General features: G+C 39.7%; 3 protein-coding genes across 4 annotated transcripts; 1 reads left to right on the top strand and 2 right to left on the bottom strand.

Moving 5' to 3' along the window:
• The first annotated feature begins 123 nt into the window (after window positions 1-123).
• On the top strand, window positions 124-14,818 carry LOC115762501 (probable beta-hexosaminidase fdl). The gene is made up of 6 exons (XM_030704739.1): window positions 124-412; window positions 11,504-11,686; window positions 11,745-12,292; window positions 12,353-13,088; window positions 13,152-13,470; window positions 13,555-14,818. The coding sequence occupies exons 2-6, from the start codon at window positions 11,523-11,525 to the stop codon at window positions 13,807-13,809; spliced, it is 2,022 nt and encodes a 673-aa protein (XP_030560599.1). The 5' UTR covers window positions 124-412; window positions 11,504-11,522; the 3' UTR covers window positions 13,810-14,818.
• Window positions 2,756-8,159, bottom strand: LOC115762502. Its single transcript, XM_030704740.1, has 3 exons — window positions 7,448-8,159; window positions 4,937-5,087; window positions 2,756-4,193 (listed from the first exon to the last, which is right to left on the bottom strand). Exons 1-3 carry the CDS (start codon window positions 7,819-7,821, stop codon window positions 3,111-3,113), a joined length of 1,608 nt encoding a protein of 535 aa, XP_030560600.1. The 5' UTR covers window positions 7,822-8,159; the 3' UTR covers window positions 2,756-3,110.
• A 22-nt stretch (window positions 14,819-14,840) lies between the features above and the next one.
• LOC115762500 (diuretic hormone receptor) lies at window positions 14,841-22,892 on the bottom strand. 2 transcript variants are annotated; one of them, XM_030704737.1, is made up of 13 exons: window positions 22,450-22,892; window positions 17,772-18,432; window positions 17,233-17,350; window positions 16,975-17,176; window positions 16,826-16,922; window positions 16,669-16,762; window positions 16,444-16,604; window positions 16,276-16,386; window positions 16,026-16,211; window positions 15,836-15,960; window positions 15,609-15,659; window positions 15,274-15,408; window positions 14,841-15,165 (listed from the first exon to the last, which is right to left on the bottom strand). In XM_030704737.1, exons 2-12 carry the CDS (start codon window positions 18,051-18,053, stop codon window positions 15,366-15,368), a joined length of 1,470 nt encoding a protein of 489 aa, XP_030560597.1. In that variant the 5' UTR covers window positions 18,054-18,432; window positions 22,450-22,892; the 3' UTR covers window positions 14,841-15,165; window positions 15,274-15,365. The 2 variants fall into 2 exon arrangements, with proteins under 2 accessions (XP_030560597.1, XP_030560596.1); XM_030704736.1 differs by lacking the exons at window positions 14,841-15,165; window positions 15,274-15,408 and having other exon boundaries at window positions 15,464-15,659.
• Window positions 22,893-24,713: the final 1,821 nt, after the last annotated feature.

Genomic DNA, 24,713 nt, shown 5'->3' with positions numbered 1-24,713 from the left:
CTTTAGATTGCTGTTGAACGGCCACACTGCAAATACCGAATGTTACAATTTAGGATTTAAATGGTTTTGGGTGACCACAGCTATTGTACAGCTATTAGTGTTGGTAAAAATGAGCTACGAGCAGACGAAGTGGAATTTGTGTAAATAATAATATATTAAAATGTGAATGTGTAATATGTAATGCTGTAAGTCTCGCAAAACGCACAAAACCACGAAGCAGCAAACGTTTCCTTTGTGAATTAAACTACGTTCAACCATTGGCCGTCGCACTTTTAACCTGTCGCGCCGCCTCCACCGCTTGCTGCCACAAAAGCAAATCTTGCGCTTTTGAGATAGCGGCTTTGTTGAAGCGGAGACAGGTGGCACAGAGCATATTCAGGACATGCAAAGAGCATTTCACATTGCGGTGTGGGTCAGTATCTAAATTGTGTACTTTATTCTCGTCTGTAAGTTAATTGTGTACTTTGGTCGTCTTCGCATCATTTCGCTTCGGCTATTAGGAATATTACTTTCAGTTTTCGTTTGCGTTTCTTTGTGTCAGTACTTGCGTCACCAAAGCTGTAGTTGTCGTACTTGCATATGAATATATGTGTATATATGTATGAACATTCACTCAACATTTTGTTGTTGCTGGCGCTCCGAGTCTCAGAAAGGTTTTTGTTTTCCACTCTGATAATCGAATAAGTGAAAATTTTCATACTAGTTTCTTTCGGCTGTGCCCCTTATCCGGTAATTTTATTAAAATTCATGTCATAATTTATGTTGTCGGTTTATTTCAGAATGACATCTAATATGAATATTACATGAAAAAATGATATAAACACATTTCACATTATAAAGTATATGCGTATATGATTTGTAGATTCGCACTTAATAAATTAAAATGTTCTCTCTTATTTTCACTCAGCTGCTCACATAATTTGGCGCTTTGCTTTTCTCCCATAAACCCCACTGGCTATTTTTAAGCACGTGCCGTTGACACTCAGACCTATTTTACTCAGGCTATAAACGTACCTTTAAACGTACACGTACAGCCAAGAGTAAATTAAATTTTAGCTCATAATTTGTTACAGTTGGAAAAAAATTACTACAAATAATAAGTAACACAGCCTGTGGAGCTGTGGCTGTTAAGAATGCGTCTTCATATATCACTCGATTCCAATTAAAAAATGGAAGCAACACCTCTCAGTACAATAATTAGAAGTCAACCCCAACAGCAAAGGGTCAAATGCTTGTCGATGGCGCTGCGCAGTTAGTTGCGCCTTCGCCTTCGTCTACATCAGAGCATCGTCCCATACCGTCACACTCAGCTCGTAATTTTTTATATAGAGGCCTCAGTCTACGCTCTATATTGTCTAGCTAGCGTATTAGCATCGCTGTCTCTCTAATTCTCGCTCTCTCTCTCTCTCTCTCTCTCTCTCTCTCTCTCTCTCTTTCTCTGACATAGTCTCTATTTGCTCAGCGGTGGCTGCCTGTTGGGATGCCGCACTTGTTGTGCCACCAACGCAACGCATCGTTTTCAGTTGTAATTATAAGCCACACGGGTTCCAACTGAATTTTGTGTGAATTTTAAACAAGTTTTTATTAGACATAGGCAACACTTTGCGGGATAAATATATATAAAACAAATTGAAATGTTGTGCATATCTTTAGCATGGCAATAAGCATTTGTTGTTGTAGCTCTTATGTCTACAAGTTTTCTGATCGAAATGCTGTTGCTCCGACGGTATGTGTTGCAGGTGTTAAACGATAAATTCTTAATTTATTATTGCTGTGCGGATTGTTAGGCATTATTAGACAACAACTTCAACTGGCATTGCGCATACGTTTCTATTTGGGTCACATACGCGCCATCTAGCCGGATTATCCCCCATCCGTCTTAAGCGGCCGCAATCTTAGCTATTGGGTCATGAGATCATAATGCGCACGATAAGCCACACTGCAAATTGAACAGCCTATATATGAGTTGGGTGGGGGCAATGCCTGTCTAGGCTAAAACTATTTTTAGTGTTTCGTGCACGAAGTGAGTAAGAAAAACTGAACTCTTGTTCTGGCTCTTGTTCTGATTCTGTTAAAAAATAAAAAAAAAAGACTATAATGGCGAATCCTTGGCGAAAGTGCATTTCGGAACATATTCGAGTGTATGCGGGTCGTAGGGTGCCAGTTAATGCATGCATAATTACATTTATTACATCTACATTACCTGGGCACAGCTGCTGCCTCCTGTCCGTCATCCTTTGCACGTGTGTCGACAATACAAGTTTTTGTTCCAAGCAAACCCTTTTTCCAGCAGCCGCCCATACATTCGAAATTGCCACAAATAATGAGAGCTTCTAACAAGTTGTTTGTTACCACTTTTGAGTATGTAACTTATTTGTTGGCTTCTCTCCAAGTTCTGTTGTCAAGCCTGGCTTCACATTACGGGCGATTTGTTTGCGGCCATATTTTCTTTATTGCCGTCATGGGACGAGCAAAACAAGGCAGAGACAACAACGCGTGTGTGTGGGTCGGAAGGTGGGTAGGTGTATGCCTCCTACCCCATCATATATAAGTCTTTTCACGAATAGGGGCCCTTTTCACGGTTAACGGTAATACTCTTGCCGCTTGTTAGGCGTCATGTCACTCTTGGCCTACTCAATCGTTATATTTAATGCGAAATCAATCAGATTAGCTTTGATGAGCGTAAAGGCAAAAGTATTACGGTTAAGGTTCCACAAAGTTTAGTGGTTCAGTGGGTTAAATTTGCTCAAGTACATTTTTATTGATATTTTTGTTTATAACTTGCTAGCAGCAAACCTTTTCATCTGAGATATGCATGCTTAGAACTAACAGCTAACATTAACAATACATTTGTGTGTGTTACAGAGGAACCTTAATGGTTTGCGGGCAGATACAAAAATCACGCAACCCGAGATCAAGATTGCTAAAGAACAGTTGGTAAAAATCAGGGAAATTACCTAATACTAAGAATACTCAAGGCATCGGCCAGAACAACACACAACGCCGAGGCCGATTTCTCTGCTCTTAACTGTCTTAAAAAATAAAGCACATATGTGATATATATCGTATTGTAAATTTTGAACTTATGCATGCCAAGAAACATTTGAGTTTCACACATAGCCGCTGGATTCAAGCTTTAGGGCGCCCTCGTATGTGGGTAGGCCAGATATGTCAATGATTTTGCTCATGTCCAGACTGACGATGCCGTTCTCATTGATATTGTCAATATCCAGGTTGGCGTCCAGGTTGTCGTTATCAGCACCCACAGCTACAGTTGCAGTCGCTGTTGCCACTTCTGCTGCTACTGACATCGCTTCTGCATTGTCATTTTCGTCTACGTCCCTATCAGTTGCTGGCGTTGCCTCAGTTGTGCTGTCCACCACATTTCCATTTGCTGCATCAGCATCAATTCGATTTGGAGCTTCTATGGCCGCTTGCTGCTGCTGTTGCTCAGCACTTGCGAAATTGTCATTGGCATCGTACTGTTCCGGGACACTCTCCACAGATGCCGTCAACGCCTCGTCTTCAGATGCGTAGCGAAACTTGCCGCACAATGGGCAGCCGCGTCTGTAGTGGCTGTGCTGCTGCTGATGATGTTGGCTGTACTGCAAGTAACGTCTCCCGAAACTATTCAGCCGCATGGCAGCCTGGGCATGTTTGCGTGCCTGGAGTGCTAGTGGTAACGGCAAAGGCAAAGGCGATGGCGATGGCGAAGGCATATATGTGTCCAGTTCCTGGCAATGGCCATTGCGCGCAACCACTGCCGCCGCGGCTGCGTTCCACATGTTTTCCACCTCGGCACGCTGCAGAGAGCAACAGGATTGAGCATTTAAAGTGCGCTGCAATTGCTTGTTAACCAAAAGTGCGCCAGCTCCGGCATTACTGCTGCAGCTGCTGCTCCCTGCCATGCCATCGGCGCTGCCATCGCCACTTGACACCCCTATTACTTGCTGCACGTTGCTTATATCGAGCGTAGAGCGATATCCAGGCGGCGGCGAGACTCGTTGCAAAAGTAGTTGCTGTTGCTGTAGCTGCAGTTGTTGCTCCTCCAGTTGTTGCTGTTGCTGTTGCAACAGCTGCTGCTCGTGCAAAACAACAGCGTCATAGGAAGGCGGCGGCTCATGATGCAAGGCCGGCAAGGTGGCTAGGCCGTCCGTTGAATCGCCCAAAAAGAGACCCGAAGTCTCATAGCACTGAAAACCAGAGAAAATGCTAGTTAGGTAAGTCAAGACGCGATTGTAGGCCCTTAGTTGTGCCTTTCTCAAAAATAATATTGCGAAGAAGGAAATAACCGCTGCACAAATTAAAAAGTTTAAATTGCACACACATCATAAATTTACTCATTTCGGTAACTCCGATATAACAGTTCTTCTCCAGTACCCCATTCTCATACTTCCGTTGACAACGTTAGGTGACATGAACAGAGTTAACGTTGATTTACGCTGCTGTCCACGATGGCGACTGCGTCTTTTCCCACAGGGCCAACAAACAACAATAAGCTCTGTGTTATTGTGCAAGTGGGATGAACTGCGACCCAACAACTTATTAAAGCCCATAGCAAAGTAGAGCATAATGTCCACTTCTAAAGGGCGCTTTCAGTATCGCCTAAGCTAGCCGTAATATTTGCGTCCTCTTGTTTTATTTATTTCTTTTCTTTTTGGTTGTACCTGGTAAATGCTTTTCGGTAGTATTCAAGCCCGAATCATGTTTTGAATATGGTGCAGAAGTTGAAGCGCTGCGGTTCAAAATTATGAACCAAGGTTGTTTTATGGAATGCCATTTCCAAGGCAATCAATTGGCCCCAAAAATACACAACCAAATAAAATATCGTGCTAAATTCGGGTTTTGAGGCTTGCAGCATTAAGCACAACATAAAACTTTATCTTATCTAAAAAGTTTTAAAATCAATCTCAGTATTAAAGGTATTTTATATTACCTGTTCAACACTATAAATTTCCATATTGGGATCATTCTCCAGCCATTGATGTTGTTGCTGCCTGTAGGCGGCCTCAGTACGCTTTTTGATATTGCGATGGCAACAATAGCAAACTACACATAAAACTGTCGTCACCAGGCACAGCATAGACCTACAAAACAATAATGAGATAGACATAAATATTTTTTGTTCTTAGTCAAATATAAAATACCCTTCATTGGCTTGAATAAAAGCCCTTGTACCTGAGATCTATAACCGTGAAGCGAGAGGACCCGAGAAATAAATGAATCAAGCAGAATATTTGGACAATATCTATAGCCATATCATTTGTTAAAATCTTTTGTCAAGAAGGACTGTATACTGTACATTTTTTCACAAGTACAATCTGATTACAAAGTCAGGAATTTCTGACGAAATTCGACTCTGATTTGGCCTATATTAATTCTGTTAACTAACTTAACGTAACAATTATACTTTAACAAAAACATGCATACATATATATGTGTTATTACATTTCGTAATCGTCCCGAAGAGCACGCAACCATATGGGTTTACAAATAGATAAAAAAATATCCCGAAAAGCAAATGTTTTTCAATACAGTGTTACTTGAGGCAAAAACAATTTTAATACCCTGAACCCATTAAAAATGGGTATAAGGGTATATTATATTTGTGCAAAATCCAAATGTATGTAACAGGCAAAAGGAAGCATCTCCGACCAAATAAAGTATATATATTCTTGATCAGCACCAATGGCCGAGTCGATCTAGCCATGTCAGTCTGTCTGTCCGTCCGCCCGTCCGTCCGTCCGTATGTATGAACGCAAGGATCTCAGAACCTATAAGGGCTAGAGACTTGAAATATTAGATGTAGATGCTCCTAGTTCCCGCGCAGATCGAGTTTGTTTCCGATAATCGATAACTTACTCCGTTTCCAAGCAATCGGTAAAAATCGATATCGATATCCTGTTTTTTTTGGGCAATTTTGGTAAATAATAAGGGCTAGAGTCACCAAACTTGACATATAGCTTCTAAAATAGAATATATATATGCATTTGATGATGGAAGAAGAGGGTTCAGGGTATCCCCTAGTCGTGAGCTCCCGATTAGAACCTCTTGTTTTTATTACTTTTGTAATTATAGCATGTTGTCGCAAATGTATTTAATTGGGAGAAGATCGGGAATAACGGAAAATCATTACGTATACGTAATTTGTTATCACAAAGTTCCTCATGCAACCTAGATAATACAAATATTAGTGGGGTTGTTGTAGGGTTGACTAGGGGTGACTAATCTGCTCCTCAAATCTGTGACACGTCACACAAATCAATGATGTCACTTAATCCACTTTAAATGCAACATAATGCGGTACTTGTCCTTTGTCCTCCGACTTGTTTTCAGCGCCTCCTGCCCCACACTGCCACGCCCTGGTTGCTTTGCTCATTTTCCGTTGCGGCTCACGCAATTCCTCGCATGTCAACAGTTCATTAATTGCCCCAAAAGCGTTCGATAACGTGGGGAGTAGCTAAAACTATCAGCGGCATGTGCAGCCTTTTCTTTATTTATATTTTGTTAAATTTCATTGACATGTAGACAATCGATAAAAATGTGGTTAAAATAAAGTTACGGTGTTCATGGCGCGTGTTGCTTGCAGACATGAACGTTTTTATCGGCACTTTAAACGTTTATTTTAACACCCATTTTTTTTGGGCACCCAATTCCAGTACTTACTGATCTGAGCTGGTGTTACAAAAAAAAGTAATTTAAATAGCTGACATTACAATTTTTTATCTGAAGAGGGAGAAAAGAAATGGGACCAATTATGAATATTGTTACTTTGTCATGTCAGAGTTAGGCAAAGGAACAGACATCCTAATATCTTCCTCTTCAGACTTGCATGAATTTTGTATGTTATTAATTTGCTGCTATCTCATAAATCATATGCATAACCATTTTGCAAATGATCTATGGAGCAGTAACAGTAGCAGCGTTGTGGGATGATGAAATATTATACACAAAAAAAGTATGAGGTAATGAACAATTATAAATATGAAAATACCCCATTTAATTTAATTCAGTAATGCGTATATTAGATAAAACAGTCCATAAAATTGCAGCTGGCGTGAGTAGAAGCTTAACTTTTTTTTTTTTAACTGCGTGTATCAGCGGACTTTTTATTTAATTGAAAGGCAAATATGCATTCTGCATTTAATTTGTATTGCTTACAAAAAAATATACTCGTCAACTTCACTAGTTGTTTTAAAGGAATTTGTTTCAACTTGATTTTAAAAACATAATAGTGGATTCCATAAAGTTAATTCAATATAGAAATTATTCCAAGTTTCATTAAATCTATCGCTGCCTCTAAGCTTCCCAGCGGTTATATTTTATTAATTTACAATTATGTGCTTGTCAGACTGTCATTTGCCAACTTTACGAACTTCAGCATATAAATGAATAATTGCAAGTGAATAGCTGGAATCGGAGAAGCCAGCCTGCCAGCATCACTCACCCGCCAAGCAGAAGATTCACGCTGCCATTGACAACGTGAGCGTAGGTCTGTGAGCTGCTGCCACCACTCGCCCCGTGACTGCTGCCGGAGCCGGCTGCGCCATTGAGCAGTGATATTCCACCGCCAATGCCACGCTGCTGATTATAGAGGCCCATGCCGCCATTGTAGTAGGTGGTTATGGAGGAGCTGCTGGCAAGCTCTTGGGAATGCTGCAGCTCTTCCTCGCTGCCGGATTGAGATGCTGGGCTTATTGCTGAGGCTGTTGCTGTCGTTGTCCTTGCTGTTGACATGACTGTTGCATTGTGTAGCTGCAGCTGCTGTGGTTGCTGCTGCTGACTTACCGCCGCGATTATTGCATAACGTTTCAAAGACATATCCCTTTTGGCTTAAAGTTAGACGATTGCATAACAATTAGCCAAGGCATATTATAGTGCCCATAACACAAATACACTGACGCACGCACACACAACACACCTGTACAGTTCTTTAATTGACGCACGCAGTGCGCAGCACATCAGTATAACCGTTGCCACGCGCTGCAAGCTCTAGAGTAAACCAAGGACATCGGCCCTGCCTACTTAGTTCTAGCCTCGTGCACGTAATGTACGCCAGCCTGGCATGTGAACTAGAGAGGTGCGATCGATGGCCAAGGTAACTTGCCACCAACAATTTGTACAAGTGTTTCTATTTCTATATATTCGCTGATTATTTAGTAACTTTTTGTTGAGTGGTGCCGCGTCGCGTTCTGTTCGCGTCTTAGCGAATGCGTTGCGCTATTGCAACTGAGTCCCGGCTTGACTTGCTGACTAGCTGGCAGGCTGACTTGGCTTATCCTTTTGTTGTGTGTCACGACGAAGTTGTTAGGCAACCGAAAACGAATCAGCTTCGGCTGCTTGCTCGGCTAACAGCCGTTGCTGTTGCTGTTGCTTTTGCTGCTGCCGTTGCTGTTGCTGTCACTGTGCGCCTGTTACAATTTGTGCCGCCATTTTGCTCTTGCTTTTCAGGCTGCTTTCCCTTTTCAACAGCAATAATGGCAGCCAAGCACAGCTATTTGTATTGAGCTTCCTTTTTGTGTGACTGTTTTCGTCGTCTCCTTTTATGTGCATGTGTGCGGTTCCTGCACGTTTCACATCAAATTGAGCGCCAACTGCTTTTGTTGTATGCATGACTGTTGTTGTTTTTGTTGCTGTTGTTGTTGTGGCAACCGTGCATGCCATTTGAATAACACTTGTCGCCAACTGTCGTTTTTCGCGGCATGCGACCATAAATAATAACGCGACTCTAAGGCACAGTCGATGTACTGCATATTGAGTATGCGATGTGTGTGCACTTGGTCGTATGCGCAATATTTGTAAAGAAAAAATGTATACTTACACTAATTGTTAATTTTATTTGACTATATTACTACAATAACTTTCATATTTAAATGTACATAATATACCATAAAACAGGTCAGGAACTAGGGCGCATTTATCAACGTCAATCTTCATAAGTATATTGCTTATGCGCCGCATGTGCGCACAATATTCTAATACTGTACTGTATCCTCGTCCAGCAGCTCAGAAACGCTGGCAGGTGGTTCAACAATTTATGTAAATACTTGCACGCCATTTTTGGGACCAGCTCAAAACCCACCTGCCAGCCAGCAAAAATCTTGAAAGGCTGAAAAATCCGTATGAGTCGTGTTCATAGTAGTTACTTACACCTCGAGAGTCGCGCGCGCTCCCGTTAGGAGCACGTCCAGTAGGACATTATTTGTGGCGGCCGTGAACAGTGCAAAGGATTCACACTTTTTGTTTCAACTTTTTAGTGCGGAATGCTTGATTTGCGTGGTTTATTTATAGTTTTGTGTGGCCTTCTAGAAAAACTTACTATTAAAATACATAAGAGCAGTAGCTGTAGTTGTGGCAACAGTCCTTCAACAGTTGGCAGAGGACAACACGACTCATTAGATTGTTCTGTGTATCGCTGTCACAGATGAGGCTCTCCTCCACAGACGAACCCCAAAACATATTGTTCTCTGCGATGATGGATAGTTTTCGGCGCTTTTGCTCATTAAGCTCTTCATTGCGCACGCGCTGCAGGTAAGCACAGGTCGCAGCCCGCGCTCAATTGTATGCTACGTTGTTGTGACTGGAACTGTGCCACAATTAGATTTATCTAATGAGCCACCTCTAAAAAGCTAGCAAACCTTATATTTCGGATGCATTAACTATGGGTGTATACTATGTATACTATCAAGAATAATGAAGATGACAGACAGAAGATGGCATAAAATATGCACTTTTTTATTTATGAATTTACTGTGCTGTGCAATAAAACGTTTTTTTATAAACCAGCAAGCACCGGTCTGAAATTGACAGGACAAATTGTAGACTATGTAGCACGTGCGAGGGCGTTTGACTTGCTATATTTTACTGTGCAAGTCAATGTTTCATATTCTCAAATGTTATTCAACTTATATTTAAGTAAGATACACACAAAGCTTGCAGCACAGGGTGCGCCAATTTGTTATAGGCTATATAGAGTCCAGAAACTACCTACAATATAAAAGTGTACCAGCAAAAAGCATTAGTCATCAGTCTGCAGACTTGACGTCGCAAGGTCTTGTCTTTTAACATGGGTGTGTTCGCATGGTTGTTTTATGTGTGCATTTGGGAGGCTTTAAAGTCGGACCCTTAGCATTGATGTTGCCTTTTTGCTAAATTGTAAATGGAAAATTGACAAACAATGGCGTAGGAGTAAAAGACTTGCTGAATATATAAATGTCTTGATATCCTCAGTGTAATTGTATTAAAGTATTGAAGCTCTTGGTTGAATATTCATTATATAGTATGATGTATGCTGCAGATTTACACTATTAATTAATTGTCATTTATACAACCAGAAAAGTACCCCTTATATGTACCCAACCTATCCGTGTGTGTATTAAATAAAAAGCAGGCGTTTTGTCATCGTTCGTTAGATTTGTTGAATTTCAATACCGTTCGGCATTCGTAAAACCATACATCAAGCCATGCAACAATGGTACAAAGTGTGCAAGTCGTAAGACTTTTGGGTATTTTATAACCAATTTACATTCCAATTATGTGCCGCACAAAAGAGTAAACACGAGATTCAAAGAGACTGAAAGCTAGCTTCAATTTCTTTCTATTGCGTGTCGGACGCTCTATGAAAGAAAAACTATTCGGCCATGAGTTTTTTGTGCCGTAAAATCCCAAACCAACAAGTTTCGTCCTGTTCCCTGCGCCTGGTAAGGAGCAATAGCAGCAGAGTGGGGTTCCTTCGATTTTTGTTGATGGTTAAGCCCAGTTCGCTTTAGTTTCATCATCCAAATTACAAACGTTAATTATTGTGCGATGGGGTCGTCCTTTTGCTGTCGCAGTTTCGGATGATAACGATGACAAGTAGTTTGTTAAGCCTGGCTTTTTTTTATACCCTGAACCCATTATAAATGGGTATAAGGGTATATTGTATTTGTGCGAAATCCAAATGTATGTAACAGGCAGAAGGAAGCATCTCCGACCGCATAAAGTATATATATTCTTGATCAGCATCAATAGCTGAGTCAATCTAGCCATGTCCGTCTGTCCGTCCGTCTGTATGTATGAACGCAAGGATTTCAGAACCTATAAGAGCTAGAGACTTGAAATTTTAGATGTAGGTGCTCCTAGTTCCCGCGCAGATCGAGTTTTTTTCCGATAATCAATAACTTACTCCGTTTCCAAACAATCGATAAAAATCGATATCGATATCCTGTTTTTTGGGCAATTTTGGTAAATAATAAGGGCTAGAGTCACCAAACTTGACATATAGCTTCTAAAATAGAATATACATTTGATGTTGGAAGAAGAGGGTTCAGGGTATCCCCTAGTCGGGAGGTCCCGACTGGAACCTCTTACTTGTTTGGTATTGTTTTCGTTTGCGTAACTATTTCATTGCTTCGAGCAAAATTTACCAATTTTGTGAATGTGTCACGAGTTCGGAGAGTCTAGTATTAATAAATTTTTTGTCAAAATGTTTTTACTAAGAGTCTTTCTTTTTTTGGGTACATAGCCTACGTTATCTCTTCAAGATGTCATTGGCCGTCTCGTTACGCCGTGCGTTGCTGGTGCTACTCTCAGGAGCCATATTCATACTGACAGTCTTGTATTGGAATCAGGGCGTGATCAAGACACAAGCCTACAGCGAAGCACAGCCGCGGCTACACGTTCAAAGGGATCGCAATATTGATCCCATGTAAGTATAGTATGCCAGTTATAAGACTTTTTTGTCAAAATGCTCTAACCACTTTCAGACCGTTGGAAAAGTCATGGACCTATAAATGCGACCATGATAGATGTGTACGCGTTAATTATCACAAGAACGAAGACAACGCTAAGCGTGTCTCCTTCATCAGCTGCTCAATGACTTGTGGAGATATCAATATTTGGCCACATCCCACTTCCAAGTCTCTGATCAGTGCTCACACACTGCGCTTCTCCGTGGAGGATGTACATCTGCGCTTAGATTCACCGCATCGCGACGTGCGCAAACAGCTTAAATTAGCTTTTGATTGGTTTATTAAGGAATTGCGACAAATACAGCGATTGGATTATGCATCGCATACAGATGAGATATCAATGGCAGCAGCATCAGTCAGCGAGCCCTCGTTCAGGTTGGGGCTACACAAGACAGACACAGACGTGGCAGAATCCCCACTGGCTGGATCGCTCTTTAGCGCCACTTTTGGATCACATCGCGCTGGCGATTTGGATAGTCTGCAGGTGAAGCTATCAGTGCATGGGTCAGATCAGCTAAACTTTAATCTGGACAATGACGAAAGTTATAAATTAAGCACAACTTGTAAGCAATTAAATCATTAACGACTCCTAACTCTTTCATTAACTCGTTCTCTTCTGGCAGATGAGCATCGGCGTATATTGGTGCACATTACAGCGCAAACATTTTTTGGTGCACGTCACGGACTGTCTACGCTACAGCAACTCATTTGGTATGACGATGAGGAGCGTCTGCTACGCACCTATGTTAGCTCGCTGATCAACGATGAGCCTAAGTTTCGATATCGCGGCCTAATGCTGGATACATCTCGGCATTTCTTCTCCGTGGATGCCATTAAACGCACTATTTCGGCGATGGGCCTGGCCAAGTTAAATCGCTTTCACTGGCATATAACAGATGCGCAAAGTTTCCCGTATATTTCACGAAACTATCCTGAACTGGCAGAGCACGGTGCCTACTCTGAGAGCGAAACATACAGTGAACAGGATGTGCGCGAGGTCACCGAGTTCGCCAAGATTTTTGGCGTACAAGTACTTTTGGAAGTCGATGCGCCTGCGCATGCAGGAAATGGCTGGGACTGGGGACCTAAGCGTGGCCTTGGCGAACTGTCGCTGTGCATCAATCAGCAGCCTTGGAGTTTTTACTGTGGCGAACCGCCTTGCGGTCAGCTGAATCCGAAGAATAACCACACCTACCTCATACTGCAGCGCCTGTACGAAGAGTTTCTGAAGCTGACAGGACCCACGGATATATTTCACCTAGGCGGTGATGAAGTGAATCTCGATTGCTGGGCGCAGTACTTCAATGACACGGATCTTCGCGGCCTGTGGTGCGACTTCATGCTACAATCTAATGCAAGGTAATGCTGCACACATTTTAAGACAAACTTTTTAAGCATGCTGTGACGTATTTTGGTACGCAGACTGAAGCTGGCCAATGGCAATGAAGCGCTCAGGCACGTTGTTGTCTGGTCCAGTGCGCTGACAAACACCAAGTGTCTTCCAAACAGTCAATTTGTGGTGCAGGTCTGGGGTGGGAGTACCTGGCAGGAAAACTACGACCTCCTGGACAATGGCTACAATGTTATATTTTCGCATGTGGATGCTTGGTATTTGGATTGTGGATTTGGCAGCTGGCGTGCAACAGGTGATGCCGCCTGTTCACCTTACCGCACTTGGCAGAATGTGTACAAGCATCGTCCTTGGGAGCGTATGCGACTGGATAATAAGCGGCGAAAACAGGTAAACTATAAATATAAATGTGTATGTTTATCAATTATGCTCTCAATTTGTAGAGCTAGAAAATAATTAAGGCCTTTTTAACAGGTGCTGGGAGGTGAGGCCTGCTTATGGACAGAACAAGTGGACGAAAATCAATTGGACAATCGATTGTGGCCTCGCGCGGCAGCGCTGGCCGAACGCCTGTGGTCAGATCCAAATGATGATCATGACTTTGACATTGTACCACCAGAAGTATTTCGACGAATCTCATTGTTTAGAAATCGCCTGGTAGAGTTGGGCATCAAAGCCGAGGCGCTGTTTCCCAAGTACTGTGTACAGAATCCCGGCGAGTGCATTTGATATTATCTATAAGACAAGAGGCGCAACTCCCGCCCCCACTCTGTGCGTTAATTAGTTAATAGTGTAATTGTTATTTTTTATTATCACAATACATATTAAGCGTTAAGCGTCCACTAAACCAATGCAAAAGAAAGCGAAATAAGCTAACGAGGCGACTTTTTCAAAGACATTTTGCGACCAAGTGGTTTCCGGCAGATCAGCCATGCGTAATCACGAATTTCATTTTTTAATTTTAATTTAATTTTTATTTAATTATCTCAAACATACGCACACACATAAAACACATACGTAAATACCCAAACAATAACATAACTAGCATTTAGGCGATTGAGGATGTATTTAGTAAGAGTGACAGTGATAGTTTTAGGTAATATAGGAAATTTATAGATTTCATATACTCACATGCACACAACAGGTAAATACTTTGTAAGGCATACTTAGTTTAGAGAATTAAGGACAAGATAAACATGAGCATATAGGATGTACTTTTGATAATTTTAAAGCTTTATTCAAACAAAAACAAGATATTGTTTAGTATACATACAAGAATAGATTGTATGACAGCAAATTGTTTTGTGTTTCGTTTTGTATTAGGATTATTTTAAATTACATTATCAGTGATACAAACAATGTGACCTTATAAAAAAATAAATAAATAGGAAGCAAACAAAAAACAAATGAAAATTTAAAAAATACAAAAAACTAGGGTTAATATACATATATGTAATCGTAACAACAAATTTTGCACACATTGGCACGTAATTGACAAAAACTAGAAAACTTATAGCTAATTTTTTAATAATAATTATAGTAAAGCTGTCCACTGTGCAACTAATGAACAACTCGATCACAATATTCGGTACACCTTACACGACTCTATGTGAAATATTTGTAATGCCTGTTTTTAAAGCTGCACTGTGAACAAGTCTAATCTTAATTGACCCAAAAAATTATGTTTAATATTATTTTGTACTTAAGAGAGATTTTGCAACTAAATAACAAAAATACGTTAGTTTTAAACCTTTTCAACAAAAATAAACTTCAAGTCAAGGCACGCAAACTTTTTTTTCGTATTTAAAAAAAAAAATGCATGTTTCAAAGTTGGCAAATGAAGTGTTATAATATCCTAATCGAGTTTTAAAATTGTTGTATTATAAATCACAAAAAACTATTTCATTGGTTATCGTAACATGAGAACAATTGTAGGTGTGTGTTGGTATATTTTGTTACGTACATATATATATCAATATCAGTTTTGTCTAAACAAAATCGGTAAGATCAATGCTGTGACAGCGTTTTAACGAGCCAACACGTGTGTGCAGCGACGGCCGCAAACAGATTACACACTCCTCGGTGCTGTAAGAGATCGAGATGAAATTGAGAAAATTGATTTAAATAAATAAATCCGTGTGTAATTATTTACAAAAGGTAATACTTTAATATTTTGCTCAATACAATACTTACAAACAAATAAACATACATACATATACATTAATATTATTTATAAAACAGAAATCTCAATGGCGTATACATGCTGTTCGGTACAAATATATTGATCATTCAAAATGTCCGGCGGGCACAGGACTTGACGAAGTCAGTCTACAATAATGATAAAAGTGGAAAAGTAATAAATAAATAAAATTAAAACCACAAATCAGAATATCAAAGAAAAACCCGTAAAATATCAGAATATCAAACATTACATATTTATTCATGCAGTTCTTAGTAGAATTAGTTTAAACGAAAGGTGAGAAAGGCGAGGGATGCTACTACAAGGAGGGAGCATAGCGTATACGCACCGTAGACTTTCAGTACGCGAGCGCTGCGAGTAGTCTTTCGATGTGCGATGTCTGAAATGGAAATTAATTTGGTTAAGAGACAACAGCGAACTACAGCAAAAAATGTAATGCACTGCGTAAAACATATAACATATCACAGCAACAACACCCCAAATTAAATGCTTCAATGTATATATGAATTTATGTATTAATACCCATTTAAAAAGAATTTCAGCTTGTTGACGCACCTACGATTCTTAAGGGAGCTGCTGCGATGAATATTTCGACTCTCACGCCATCTTATGAAGCGATGCCGCAGCGTCTGGCGCACCTCCGAGTTCAGAAAGCAATAGAACAGAGCCACAAAGAAACCCTAATGATAAACACAGATCTTAGGAGAAATGTTGGTTACACCTGGTGGGTTCCTTATTCATTTACCTGTGTACTGAGTAAAAAGGCTCGCATTGCCTCAAAGAGATTACGGCTGATGCCCTGTTCGGGTCCAGTTAGCACTAGCAAATAAGTAATACCAAAGAGCGGTATTAACACAAGAAGAGCCTTGGAGGCCTTATAATACTGTCGCGTTTCCAATGTGTGCGCTGAACGCAATTTGGTGATTAGAACCTATATAATAGAAAGTTTGAATGGATAAAAAGAAGCCTAAACCTCCAAATGCTTAAACACTTACCCACATAATGCGTATAAGAAATACTAAATTAATTAGAATCGCCAATGAGGCCGGCCCCTTGAATATCCAATCAATATGAGATTCACGCATCCAGGTACATTCAATTTCCAGCTACATTAATTATTAAGTTATCAACAATTGCAAAGGCCAAACTGATGACGCACTTACACCATTGAAATGCTCGTTCTCCAGATGCGATGCAAATGCCTTGGCAATGGACCAAAACAAAATGCAGAGCGCTGGACAGCCCCAGCCAATTAATGCATAGATAACAAAGCTTATGTTCTCGCTAGAGAACGTTTGCACGACCAAGGTGTAGAGATAGAGACCTGAAAATAATTATTTTAAAATTGATATATGGCTTATATTTAAGATAACAGATATTAAGCTTACCTTCAACAAACATCCAGAAGAAATTAGTCAGGTAAAAGTATTGAAACATAATGACCAGCGTTATGCAGCCAGCCTGACTAGATTCAGTTGTTATCTGTGATGCAATTAGAAACCAAATGAGATTATGCCAAAATTATTTATAGGAAGATTTACTGACCACTTGCAGGAAGAGTGTTAAGATCCACAGAAGCGCTGAGGTGATGTATGTTAGAAATAGATTCGAATGTATTGTATTTCTTAGGCAGCGCAAATCTCTGCACCAAAGACAAATGAATAGAATATTTTTGACCAGTTCATAAAACTCACTTAAAGCTTAGGAATATTATAAGCGCCACCACCAGAGTTGCAAAACTTATGAAATAACCGCCAGCATATATAATGGCCGGCAGATCCACGCTGGCTGAGAAGTCTGGAACAACAGGCACCGAGCCCGATTGCTGATGGCAACTGCTATAATTGGAATAATGATTCCACGTACCGTTCGCATGACAAAAGCGCGTTGCATTCTCTGTAAACGGGAAAGGGCATAGAGTCCAGTCTTTTATTTCATAATCCCATGCTCACCTGTTGTGTCGTAGTGGACACCCTTGAACTCCTCGAAGCAGGGTAAAATAGCCCAGGTACTAGCGCTGGTGCGAGGCCAACAGAGCACCGAATCGAAGGAGGTGGGACAATACAAGATCTGCGACCGGCATAATCACAGGATACAAATTTTAGTGAACTCATACAAAAATAAATACGTATACGCGACTATAGAAAAATATAAACAAAATGCTGGACGAGTAGTTTTTTGATTGCCTGCCATTAATAATAAATAGTCAAACATTGATATTAACTATATATATGACGGAATATTTGTTTATCAACTTAAAAAACAGAATTAAAATATTACAAAAATTGTGTGCATCATCAACAGCAACAACGTTTTGATTAAAATTGAAATTGGCCTTATCAGGCACGTCAGTTAGCTTTTGCTGATGTCACACTCTGTTTTGATTCGATTAAAAAAGAAATGTTTCGATTCTCCGTACCATTAGGTCGTTGTGGTATTTAAAATTAAGCAACAAAAAATCCTAGTCAACGTTTTAAGTAACTCAACTCACCGGCTTGTCAGCTGATGCTTTGCTACTGCTATATTGGACTATCTCCGTGTGGCTTAAATGCGGGCTTGAGTATAGGGCATCCTGCTGCTCAGCCTGTTGCTTGCACTGGTCCTCCAGGGTGCGGTTTATGAGTAGATCACCGCTGTGCGGCTGTTGGGTGCCAATTAGCGCGCTGGCTCTCTGCAGCATCTCTAGCGAGAAGTTGGCAATGGCATTGGCAATGTTATCCGCTGAGGCGTCATCGAGCCGTTCCACGAGTGCTTGCAACTCGTCCTCGGCCATAGCGCTTGCCACAAAATTAAGTTACCAAGAATGTGGCTAACTGCTTGGTAATTGGTTATTGTGTATTTTCAGCCTTCAATCAGCTAACGTATTGAAGTACACTGTTGCACTGCTCTGATGCACATCTGTTACCGTCTGCCGTCTATCTATAGCCAGATGAAAGTGCCAACCATACGACGAACTTTTTATAACTATCGCTATATTGTTTGTTCCTGATGGTGAACATGCCAGCAGGACGTCATTTGTGTGTGTCTATGTGAGTGTGGACAGGGGACGGCGGGTGCTGAACTCGGGGCACACTTTCGTATTCGTGCTACACGCTGCGCTGCGCAATTAAACGGTTCACTTTAGACAGAAATTGCGCAAATATGTTGATGAGCTGGAAAGTGAAAAAACTTCTGGGTGATATCTGCTTAACTGATAAAATCAAGTACTCGACTTATTCACGCACTATTCAAGCTCCCACTCGAGAGATTTGCAAGGCCCCCTCCAAGAGGCACACATATAAGCATATTTTTATATGTATACTGCACACACATCTAGATAGATATGCCGCTGAGTTGTGCTATTTGATTTGTATATATGGTACATATATATAGAACTTATAAAAATCTGTACAAATAATACACGCTTAAATCACGTGGCGTTGTCTGTATGTGCAGATAATATGCAGATAAATAAACAACAATCTTTATGGCCTCTACACTTTGGGGCGGGGCTACTGTGACTACCATACCCTCCGATTACATAGGGAATATCTCTAATTGTATACCTTTTCAGTAACATGTATGTATACCCAGTGTTAACATGACAGTTAGAAACCATAGAATACCTGACCAGCATTACAAATTCTGATGACAATTAGTTGTTAGTGAAAACTGGTTGCTCTCGTCGGCGTTTTTTGCCTCTTATTAACACATTTGAGATAATCTATCCTTCGTTTATATTATCTGCAAATTGTGCTACTAATTAAACGTTATATTATTACATTCGTGTCGTTCGCGAGCTATACGAATCTAGCTTGTTTTGGGAACTTATTCACATTTAACTGAATCCTGAAATGGCATTTAATTGTTGTAAGTGGGCTAAAATCCAAGCTGATACACATTTCAAATATTGTCATAACGAAAATTTACCCATTTCCCAACGAATAGGTGGCAGGCAAGTTTGGGGATATGCTGGACATCTCTATAATGTTTGCGTTGCTGTCCTCGACGAGGAAATTACCGAACGAAGCATGTTAATTACCTAATACCCAAGTCAGTGAACTACAAAAAAGATATATATATTAAAAATACATTTTAAGAAATACACAAATAATATATGTGAATATATTTAGTTGGCAGAGGGGCCAGTGCAATAGCCGCAGTCGTCTATTAACTTTGATCTTGGCCACATTGACAGACTAAGGCCAAAAATTGCAAACAAATTATTTAACTTGGTAGTCATGCATTTCCGGAGAGCCAATAGTGCAGAACCAGGTCCCCTCTGGGTTAATACGCCAACGGGGTAACCAATCGGACAAGTGCCACTAAGTGGCGCATGCCGTGCTCAAATATTTGGCGAGCTGCGATTTATTTATGATGCTAAGGGCAAACAAGCGCAATATTTGTACGGGTGCGTTAGATTATGATTTTTATTTTGTTGGTTAATAAGCCTTGTGGTAACCATTCCATTAAAGCAGCTAATTTGGCTGCTAATGCGCACAATTAACAGCTAAAGCTAAATGCAAATAAACAGGCATCGCAGCTGCCTTCAATGTAAATAGAGCAAATATTCTCCTGATGGCTGCAACGACTCAGATGCGTTATAATATTATTATTTATAATATTTACCAGGCTGCTGGATGCGATCTTTAAATGATTCATAAAGTGTCAAAACAAATGAAAATAATAGGTAGGTAGACCTTTAATTGGCATTTCACACATATGGGACCATATAACTATATAGTACGGGGGTATTATGATAAAGAAAACGTCAACTCGCTGCTATCATGAGACCCAATCAATTATATGTCTTTTTGAGGCTATTATCGGCCTATGAGCTGCTTATTGGACATGCCATATGCTGTATGACAGTTCCAGCGTGATAAAAACCACGTAAAAACTAAAAGGTCACACAGCAAATTTTATGAATGAATAAAACAAAGTGAAACCAATTGGAATTGGAGCTGGAGACGTCGTCCGTACGGGCGCAAATCAACACCAGATGCAGTCAGGCGAGTTGATCGATATTTATGGATGCCGGAAAGCAAATAAATAGCTTGTTTGCGCGCTGGACAGTCGCCTGTCCAGCTGCTCGACTGCCTGCCCGCAGTCCCCGTGGCCAATTGGCTCGGTAGAGTCGACACACAAAAGGCAAACAAATTAAAGCCAAACCAAACAAACATACATTTAGTATTCATGTGCATGTGGTTATATAGCCATAAGTTTACAAACTAAAGGAAAAATGTTAAGACTCAATAATTGATGCCGACGCGGCGTATGTGCGATTGCCCTCATCAAAACCAGCAGCAGCAGCTGCATTAAGTATACGTAGAGATCTCAACTTTTCATCAGTCTTAATTTTATATGCAATGGCATAGCAAATATTTAAACACGATTTAAACTTCAAACAAGTTGCGTTAAGTGGGGTAAGGGCTGCTTGGGGTGGCCCTGTGTAAAGTTGTTTTATCTGAAACAGAAAGTGGGCAAAGCAAAAATTTAATTTGCAGTTAATATATAAATTTCAAAAGAAGCTGCAGGCATGTTTATTGCCTTTTGGCTGAATATGCACGTATCCAAGCCGAAGCCAGAAAAGAGCCCATAAACAATATGTAATTTCTTAAACAAATTCATGAGTTTATATATACGTTTGTTTTATCTCTGATTTAATATCTATATGCATGTGTAAATACGTGGCCTGCAATCTTTTACAGCCACAGCAACGACTCCTATTTCACCTAATAACAATGACGCAGCTTTTGGAGTACTATTGAAATCAATTAGCGTAATGTGGGTGTGGCATGAAAATACTGCCTTTAGAGCTAAGTTCAGCTACTGCATATTATTATTATTTGCACTGACTGCTCTTCAGAACAAAGTGGATCTCAGCTAACGCAGTCTGGAACTGATTTCCACTCGCACTCAGAAATCCATTTGGCTATCTTATTGAGCTGCTTCCCTTGCCACTTAAGTGTAATTAAAATTTTCTATTTACCTAACAATTCAAATTCTAGAGCTTTAAACAATAAGATGGTGCTACATTTCTTAAATACCCTATTCAAAAGAGAAATTTCGTTTACAACGCATAAAATGCATGCATGTTTTAGAGGATCTAAATTATTCCTGCCACGGTATCCAGTTTGAGCGAAATTTTGTTATTTTTAGCTATGTTTGGTAACGTTTACTTGTTAATTTAATTCAGATGCCAAAATGTGTGAATTTTCGAGTCTAGAGGGCTTTTAGTGAAAAATATATGGAAAGTATGTTCTTTAGAGGGATATAATAAAATACATTCAAACATTTCATAGAGATTTCCACACCGACTCAGTGCTAACAGGGTAACTCACAGTTGATTTACCTTACCCTTTTAGATTTGTTGTTCTTGGCTGCTCTTTTAATTTTAAATATCGTTGTTGGTGTTTTGTCTACTTGTGTTGTTAATGTTTCTACTCTTTCTATTTCTTATTTAATATTTATTTTCAGCACTGGAGGCAAATGAACGCACTGCAAAATGTTACAATGTTTATCTTTGGTCAACAGAAATAATAAAAAATATAAAAAGCCAGTGCAATCAAGCACGTAGGAGGGCCTCTACTATATATTTGAATATATATTATATACTACATATGTATATATTAGCATAAAATTATTGAATATGTATTGATGATTCAGGTTGCAAAATGTTACCTCATAGATATATTTTTTAATGATATGTGCAGAACCTGCCTAACCGGACATTTTAGGTTCTTCTTCAAAGACAGACCTGCTATCCAAATTACATGGGAGAAACGAATCAGAGGCGTAAGAAATAGCATTTGAAGAATTTGGGCAGTATTCAAAAAGCTTCAATTTGTTTTGCTCGTGTACTTTCAAATTGTTTATGTGATGCGTCTAATCAGACGTTTATTCTTCAATTTAAAAGTCTCATTGTGTACCAATGGGGCGCGAGCTACTAAGTGATCAACAGCCTGCCTGGGGTCTCGACCTCACTTGGTTAAGAAAAGATCATTTTTATAGCTTGTTTATTATCCCAATGTGCTAATGCTGAGTGTATTCACAATTAAGGCTATTCTGTTTTTTTATAATTCAAGTGTGAAATCAGTCGCATAGTCCCATACTGAAAAGTCAGAAGTCAGAATCATGTCATGGGTGGAACAAATGTTTAATTTACCGTCTCACCCACATCTACTCACTTGCTCACATGGCCGAATGTCAGTGCTGTCAGCTTTAAATGTTTATCGCCTTTATCATTTTATTACTTAACTCACATATACACATATGTACATTTACTCAAAACTCACGCGTTGCTACTGAACACATTCAACTTTTGATCGCACGCAAACATACAATATTTTTTATTACAGATAGCAAAACTTGAAATGTGAATATTATTTGCGTATTCAAATACAACTTAAATTCAATCTCATAGCATCATCTCTGAAATTTTACAATAGATCCGGATGTAATAAAAAGTTGTGAGATTAATATAGTAGTAACAGCCACTGTGTTTTTGTTTTGGGTTTTGTGAATCCGTTTGCGAATATATTTTTATAAAGTTTTCGGAGGCTGCGACGAAATTCACTATCAAGATAATAAATTCAACCGACAATGTCGTACAAAGCTCACGTCTAATAACGGCAACTGGCAGCGATGAACTGCTGGCGTGAGCTTTCGCAGAGCGTTGTCTTGCTTTCGGTGCGGGAGCAAACCCCACACAAACACACGAGCACAGTTGCTCTGACGACGCCCACAAGCAACACAGGATACGTTGGACGACGCTCGCAACAAGTTGTGGCTATGGCAACCCGATTAGGTGTGTGAGTGTGTAAGTGTGTGTGTTCGAGCTGCAGAAAGCTAGAAAGCTTTCGCTTAGCTGAGACCGGCATTTTTCATACACTCTCCCTAATATAACAAGTGAGTATATTGGCTTGTGGCCGTCTCTTTTCTAAAAAATTCAATCTTTGGCTACTATTTATGACATAACAAAATTCTTATATATACCTGCTCCTACATACCCCACTTATTAAAACTGTTAAGATTTAATAACAGACCCACTAAGGCTATCGTACAGGTACGTACCACTAAGAACAGAGTATCTCACACACTGTTACTTTTCGGTGCAATTTTCTGAGTAGTTTGTTTCAGCATTTGCATTCAATTGGCCTTGAATATGACGATGTCGTTGTCAATGCCTTAATCTGATAACTGCAATTGACAATCAAACTGAATGGGCCGTTACATACTTTTTGTCGTTTACTTATTACTACGACAACTTATAAGCGCCCTGTGCTAAAACCGTAACAACGCGCATATTTTATTGTTGAACTATAATGTTTACGTTATTATTTAAGATATGTCGTTTGAAGTCGTCATTGGTATGAACATGGATTCTTCTGGTCGGACTATATTTGCCCAAGATTAAAAAAAACGCATTAGCTTTTTACAAATTGCAAATTGCTATAATGAATATATTAAATCGAATGTATTAAGTACGATTTTAAAGGAGTATTTATTTCAAGCTCGTGGAAGTTCAACCTAATTGCAATATTATTCTTGTTAAAAATTCATGTCGAAATGCTATTCTTAATTATCTTATATAAACATAGGACAACATTTCCACCCCCATAGCTCGATCAAAACTCAGCCGATTTTCATAAGGTGTCCATTTTGTCCATGGTTTGGCCTCTAGATCAATTCTGCATCTAAATCTGGCAACACTATTTTTAGTCAAAATTCACGTGCAAATTGTAGTCACAAATATCCGATATAGAAATAGGTCAACATTTTCCACCCTCATAACTCGGTCAAAACTCAACCGATTTTCATAAAGTTTGGCTTTTTGTTCATGGTTTGGCCTCTAGATAAATTCTGCATCTTAATCTGGCAACACAATTTTTAGTCAAAATTCATGTGAATATTATACCCTCAAATATCCTATATAGACAAAGGTCAACATTTCCCACCCACATAACTCGGTCAAAACTCAACCGATTTTCAGAAGGTTTGGCTTTTTGTTGATGGTTTGGCCTCTAGATAAATTCTGCATCTTAATCTGGAAACACAATTTTTAGTCAAAATTCTTGTGAAAATTGTACCCTCAAATATCCTATATAGACAAAGGTCAACATTTCCCACCCTCATAACTCGGTCAAAATTCAACCGATTTTCATAAGGTTTGGCTTTTTGTTCATGGTTTGGCCTCTAGATCAATTCTGCATCTAAATCTGGCAACACTATTTTTAGTCAAAATTCACGTGCAAATTGTGGTCACAAATATCCGATATAGAAATAGGTGAAAGTTTCCCACATGTATGTATGTATGTTTGTATTTGTGTGCGGTCGTGTGTGTGCTAGTATATGCATGCATGTTTGTATGTATTTATGTATATATGTTTGCGTGCATGTTTATTTTCTAATACCAAACGCAGACAAAGTCCCTGTGCTGCAAATTTAAATA

This window comes from Drosophila novamexicana, unplaced genomic scaffold, assembly GCF_003285875.2.
Source record: "Drosophila novamexicana strain 15010-1031.04,08,12 unplaced genomic scaffold, DnovRS2.1 tig00000564-arrow-pilon, whole genome shotgun sequence".
Classification (NCBI taxonomy): Eukaryota; Metazoa; Arthropoda; class Insecta; order Diptera; family Drosophilidae; genus Drosophila; species Drosophila novamexicana.
This window is presented reverse-complemented; position numbering and strand designations above follow the sequence as displayed.

What these genes read in the sequence shown, in the direction of transcription:
- LOC115762502 (XM_030704740.1), bottom strand. Translation starts at nt 7,821, where the DNA reads ATGTCTTTGAAACGTTATGCAATAATCGCGGCGGTAAGTCAGCAGCAG. An exon ending in GTGAATCTTCTGCTTGGCGG is followed by an intron (nt 5,088 to 7,447) that starts GTGAGTGATGCT and finishes ATTGTTTTGTAG; the next exon opens with GTCTATGCTGTGCCTGGTGA. An exon ending in AAATTTATAGTGTTGAACAG is followed by an intron (nt 4,194 to 4,936) that starts GTAATATAAAAT and finishes TCTGGTTTTCAG; the next exon opens with TGCTATGAGACTTCGGGTCT.
- LOC115762500 (XM_030704736.1), bottom strand. Translation starts at nt 18,053, where the DNA reads ATGGCCGAGGACGAGTTGCAAGCACTCGTGGAACGGCTCGATGACGCC. An exon ending in ATAATATTCCTAAGCTTTAA is followed by an intron (nt 16,923 to 16,974) that starts GTGAGTTTTATG and finishes TCTTTGGTGCAG; the next exon opens with AGATTTGCGCTGCCTAAGAA. An exon ending in AGAACGAGCATTTCAATGGT is followed by an intron (nt 16,387 to 16,443) that starts GTAAGTGCGTCA and finishes TAATTAATGTAG; the next exon opens with CTGGAAATTGAATGTACCTG.
- LOC115762501 (XM_030704739.1), top strand. Translation starts at nt 11,523, where the DNA reads ATGTCATTGGCCGTCTCGTTACGCCGTGCGTTGCTGGTGCTACTCTCA. An exon ending in TTATAAATTAAGCACAACTT is followed by an intron (nt 12,293 to 12,352) that starts GTAAGCAATTAA and finishes CTCTTCTGGCAG; the next exon opens with ATGAGCATCGGCGTATATTG. An exon ending in ATGCTACAATCTAATGCAAG is followed by an intron (nt 13,089 to 13,151) that starts GTAATGCTGCAC and finishes TTTGGTACGCAG; the next exon opens with ACTGAAGCTGGCCAATGGCA.